At 32.4% G+C, this 5,680-nt stretch overlaps 1 protein-coding gene across 2 annotated transcripts; it reads right to left on the bottom strand.

The window, feature by feature from the left end:
* LOC108755027 (prothoracicotropic hormone-like) lies at positions 1 to 4,532 on the bottom strand. Of its 2 annotated transcripts, XM_018497734.1 has the most exons (6): positions 4,441 to 4,468; positions 4,267 to 4,380; positions 4,116 to 4,202; positions 3,618 to 3,860; positions 1,752 to 1,892; positions 1 to 211 (listed from the first exon to the last, which is right to left on the bottom strand). In XM_018497734.1, the coding sequence occupies exons 3-6, from the start codon at positions 4,194 to 4,196 to the stop codon at positions 53 to 55; spliced, it is 624 nt and encodes a 207-aa protein (XP_018353236.1). In that variant the 5' UTR covers positions 4,197 to 4,202; positions 4,267 to 4,380; positions 4,441 to 4,468; the 3' UTR covers positions 1 to 52. The 2 variants fall into 2 exon arrangements, with proteins under 2 accessions (XP_018353236.1, XP_018353237.1); XM_018497735.1 differs by lacking the exon at positions 1 to 211 and adding an exon at positions 770 to 837 and having other exon boundaries at positions 4,267 to 4,532.
* Between the last annotated feature and the right edge of the window lie 1,148 nt (positions 4,533 to 5,680).

Raw genomic sequence — 5,680 nt, 5'->3', positions numbered from 1 at the left:
AATAAATTCTATCTTCTCTTGGCACGTCCGAGTTGGTCATATATTATTTCTTCTATCCTGTCATCGACACACATGCAACCGGAATTTTCATTGGCTTCAGTTGCCACTTATGACGGAGAGCTTCCGGAAGTGGTGTTTCCTGAAGGTCACTATCGTGTGAATAACGATCATCGTTTAACTCGCTCAATTCGCGTTGGCTCAACACGTGAACCTGTATAGAAATAACGAAATATTTAATTACTATCATTTGATTTATTTAATGTTCAGGAGAATATATGTTCTGTATATATACTTTAATATTGGCTTTAATATAACACACTTTATCCCAGAGATCTTTCTGGAAATATTTTTAGAACGTTGAGACTTTTTTTAGGATGTCCTTCAGAATATTCCTTGGAAATATGTGATATATCAAAAACAATTTTTTTTGGAATATTGCTATTTTTCCTAATTTTTTTTTATAAATGAGCGTATCCCATCCCTCTTTACATGTCTGATTTTTATCATTTTATTATAACATTTATCATTGTTATTTAAAATAACTTGTACTAACGAATACTTTTCTTTTAACTAATAATACATCACTTTGATTTGCTTTCGCAAACCAAAGGATATTAATATGAAATTATGAAATGCTCACAAATTTACTTTCTTCTTGAATTAGATTTTTCCCTTTTCTATCATAATATTTTAATTTAATGAACCTTGGGAGAAAATATCCGCTAGCTGTTAGCTATAAAAGAATACTTTGCGGTAACATTTCCATTGTTTTTTTCGTCATAAATCCATAAACGGAACGCAGTGCAAACTTCTTATGCCAACCAGCTCCAGTCTTCCCTATTAAGAATTGGTTGTTATAACATGCCATATTGTTCTGTGATTTAATGTATTATTGCTGTATAACAGGTCTCGGATGAGTAATTGCATATGTGAATTAATGCTATTAATTAAGCTTGGCCGACAGATAAATTCTTATTACGAATGAATATAACTAGGACATCATCTGTACGGATTAATTAATCATTGATAACGATTAACGGTTTCAGTTGCATTTTCTGTAAATATAAATAATTATGAACACGTGTCGTTGTAGACGAGTATAATTTTTGAATTATTAAAATAATAAAAGTATCCAGACATAGGTACACACGGGGACAGGAATGCCTATCTGAAGTTGCGTGCATATCGAAAAAGATATAAGAAGTAGGCATGAGAAGGACTGAAGATATAAAAAGACATGACTAGGCATTTATGTTTCCATGTCCAAACATTGGTACACTTACTTAAATATCGTCACATCTTTGCTAACATTTTCCCCTATCTCCGATGGATATAAGTAAAGACCATAGAAAATAATGCGTGTTGTGTATTTTTATGTTTTTCTTTTTTCATTGTAATCTACATTCTATGTAATGTTAATAATAATCAAAGATTAATTATATAATCAAAGTGTGTTATCGAACGCGCAAAGCGTAATTAAACGAATGTCTACTGCACAATTGTAGCGTGCAAATTTATTCGATATCGCAATTAAGGCGGTACTCGGCGCGACTTACCACTTCGGTGAATAACAATGTTTATGCGAATGGCAATGGGACGTCCGGTCAATAAGCTGAGAGTTTACGCGGTCGGCGCTAATTAAAGTTAGGTATACTTGTACAGTACTCGACAACCACTCGGGCGCACCTACAGCGGCGAGTAATCTACTACTTCCTATATACTATAAATTATTGATTGTCACGCTATCTTACCATATAGTGCAGCAGTCGGCAGGAATTGAACTTGCTCAGGCAGGCTTTCGGAACGCAGCTCGACGCTGTCAAGTATCTCGGATAATGTCCATCGCCTAGATCTCTTATTTCGTATTGCGTTTCGCAGGTGCATTGCAAAGACTGCGAATAAACGTTTACGTATCAAGTGATCTTGTACATATAACGTATACGTTAATTAATATTACGGAAATTTACATTGAAAAATCAAGTCAAATTAAGTTGTCAAGTTAAATTATATTTTCTGCTCTGATACATTATAAACATCGTGTTTTGAGTTGTACATGCAAACAGTGGAATGCCATACGAAAAAAAAATCAAGATAACATTTCCTTCGTGATGAATTTAATTAATTAAATATATGAAGCGATGTTATATGCGTAGTGTTCATTTGACGAGCCCTTGTAACGAGCATATTTTTAAATTTTCAACAAACTAAATTTCTGTACAGAGTGCGGTTTTAGCACATGGGAAATAATTCGAAAATGTTTAAACATATGTTTGATTCTAACGGTTTCGGAGTTACGAGATATTGAAGTAAGAAAACATGAATCGTAGTAAATGTTGTTTAATGTTCGTTATTCTATTTAACCCTCCGAGAATCAGATGGAAAATCAACATGCATTATATGTGGAATATCTCATAACTCATGCTATACTTCATGTTAAACAGCGAGAATTAATTCAAACACCTACTATTTATTATAATTTAGTATAGTTGCTAACGACGCACTCTCCAGTTGCACGAAACCGGTAACTTGGGCGCGATACTTTTTAAGAAGTATAGAAGTTTATCTTACTCTGGGGTATGTCACATCCCACCTAGTTCGCAGAAGGTTAATGTTTTTTCAAGAGATGCTAAAAAATTTCTCCGTCAACTTCGACACTTTCTAGCACGAATTAATAAATTATTTCGGAATTGTTAAAAAATATTTGGAAATTCGCGGATGACATTGGCAGCATTAAGTATCGGTTACTCAGCGTTGTACAGTACAAATATTTAAATATTGTAACTAGATATAAATTTACATACTTAGGAATTGATTACTCAAATTAATACCGATATTTGGAGTCAACTTATTACATCAAATCTTACTATTCCATAAAATAAGATGTAATCTTGATATTATATATATATACATTTTGTATTTATTACACATTTCTTCATTTATTTTATTTTGCGTGCGTGCGTGCGTATGTGCGTATCAAACATTATGTCTTTCATTTAGTTGACAGTTGTTTTATCATTGCCACTTCACAATTGTAAAGCGATTTACAAAACTAAAACAAAATAAATAAATAACGTGGCAGAAAAAAAACATTTTATCACTCTTTGTGGAATTCGGATTTTCATGCATTTAAACACATGTTATACTGTTATCGGAGAAGTAAATGTTTAATTTTCCATCCAGCAAAAAACTAAAAAAACCATTATTCGCAGCTGTCATTTCTGAATAATCTGGGTGACCTTTACCGTTATAATATCGGCATGCACGTGCGCGTTTCACTTAGAAAATAATTACGAAAATAATTACTATACACGTTTAATAATCTTTCTTTATAGAAACGTTGTTATACGGAAGTATAATATTATGAAAGATACATTTATATCAGCTTTTATTAAAGAAATATATTTTTGAGTACTCCACTTTTCTTTCCTGTTAAAATTATTTAAACAAACAGCTTCGATTAAGTAAAGTGTCATGATGGAAGAAAGCATTCAACCTCCTCGATAAATTTGTAATCTAAACTTGACTAAAACATATAACATATCGTACAGCATTGTATAATGTTACTTATTTGCGAGAAGTCTAGGAGAGAGAAATTCTTAAAAATTGTGCAAACATACTCTCGTTACGAGACGCGGCTGCAAACTGATGCCGACATTCTCCGTGTTGGTGATTCGTTTGACCTCATCGAGTCCCTCGGGACGGAAGTTATGCTTGTCCTCAAAGAGGATCGCGTCCCGACTGCTCTCTGAAATATCCTCGCGACTGTTCAATAGAAACTCCGGCGCAATCACCTGCTCCTTCCATCGGCCGAGTGACAAGACTTCCTCTGTGCTCTCCACCGACAAACCGTAGATCGTTACCTGATTTGGTCAGTCATTCAAACGTGTTATAATTGAAGTAATCAATATGACGATTTGTTTATATTATCACGTGTGTAGTATTCTTCTGTCGAAATTTTACATCTAATTTTAATTTTTAATAACAACATATCATTTTTCTTCTATACGAACAAATACTAATGAAATTTTTATAACATTACAATTGATTTTTTCGTACGTATAGATGATATAATAAATTACATAATAACTGTATCTCAATATGTGTCTGATGCTTACACAGAGAATAAGGACTTTCATCCTTCCCAGGACACGCCTCGCACGAGCCATCACCGTATACTGAAGATTTGTCTCCAACATTCATTCCTTATATACGAAATTATGAAAATAATAGCGGCCCTATATTCCGCAATAGATAAGATCCCATTACATTGTCGCCAAGATGCCATTAATGCCACTCGATATCTGTCCGAGGGGGATGCGTAGATTTCAGACAGCCTTTGTTCAAGCTACGTAGTTTCTACTTGGTTTTTGTCTTTCACGTCTATAAATAACAATATACTTTTTTTTTCTTCAAGCGAGAACTCGAACCTTCGACTCCTACCACGGAACAGGATTGCGGCATATAAGGACGTCTACCAATTTCATTCGAGCATTTGTTCCAACGCTGCTGGATATTGCAACGCGGTTGTAACGTTGCCACCTATAAAACTTTAATTTCACGATATCTATCTGCTATTTACTACCATGGCGTAAAATGATGTGCATCAGTAAATTAACAAATGCGTTCAGAAACTCAGACGATGTGGGATTTTTAAAATAAAGCTTATCTGCAGTTTTCAAGTAAGCTAGTAAGAATGCTTATTCGCAAACGTTATTGTCAGAAGAAATTTTGCGTGTAATTTGGTTTAAATATAAAACACGTAGTATGATGGCATGTGTGAAATATAAACGATCATATGTGTTATAAACTTATTTTACTATTTATATTGTTACATTATTATCGTAGCATATAATTTTATAAATTTGAAATACGTGTAACGATATAGACGTCAGCATTGTTTAATAACTACTTATTTAATATTGTTCGTGAATGATTAATAAATTAACCTTAAAAATAAATCTTATTTCAGGTATCCTTTTTTATATTACTAGATACAATCATATCCAAGTTGTTATTCTTTCGATTATTTTTGCAACAATTCTTTCTTCACATTTCGCATGTGTAATAGAACAATAACGATTACAAAGAAACTCTATTGTATTTATCTATCTATATAAATTCTTTTCTTCTAGTAATAATTGATTAATATGATAAGTGAGTAAAAATTAATTTTAATTAATGTACTTTCTTACGTTGAAGCTACTTTAAACGATCTATAATTCACGACCAAATTCGGGACAACATTCTATTTATAATATTACGTATCATGTAACATAGAAAACATTGAAAGAAGTAAGATATGCACACAGAAAATATAAATTAGTAATGTATAATTTCTATATGTATGTATTTTTTTTTTTTTAATGTTTTCTATATTATATGCATGCAAAATTATAAATAGAATTCTCTTCCGAATTTGGTCACGAATTATAGATTGTCTAAAATGGACTTAAAGATTAGACAATCGCAACGAAAACATGTGAAAAATTTATATATAATTGTATTCTGTATGTATCGCGAATTTTACTCTTAACGAGCTTGTCATGAGTTTTAACGACGAAACAACGTTATTTGCTCTTTCGTGGATGACATTTGTACGAGTTAATCATTATCAAGCGATACGCGAAAATGTCATTACATCCTGCGGTAATATATACACACATACAAATAATGGAAGCAC

The sequence above is a fragment of the Trachymyrmex septentrionalis genome, unplaced genomic scaffold (assembly GCF_001594115.1).
Source record: "Trachymyrmex septentrionalis isolate Tsep2-gDNA-1 unplaced genomic scaffold, Tsep1.0 scaffold83, whole genome shotgun sequence".
NCBI classification, from domain to species: Eukaryota; Metazoa; Arthropoda; class Insecta; order Hymenoptera; family Formicidae; genus Trachymyrmex; species Trachymyrmex septentrionalis.
The sequence above is the reverse complement of the archived record's forward strand: the minus strand, read 5'-3'. Positions and strand labels throughout refer to the sequence as shown.

What these genes read in the sequence shown, in the direction of transcription:
- LOC108755027 (XM_018497734.1), bottom strand. Translation starts at nt 4,196, where the DNA reads ATGTTGGAGACAAATCTTCAGTATACGGTGATGGCTCGTGCGAGGCGT. An exon ending in TGAAAGTCCTTATTCTCTGT is followed by an intron (nt 3,861 to 4,115) that starts GTAAGCATCAGA and finishes TGACCAAATCAG; the next exon opens with GTAACGATCTACGGTTTGTC. An exon ending in GCCGACTGCTGCACTATATG is followed by an intron (nt 212 to 1,751) that starts GTAAGATAGCGT and finishes ATTTCTATACAG; the next exon opens with GTTCACGTGTTGAGCCAACG.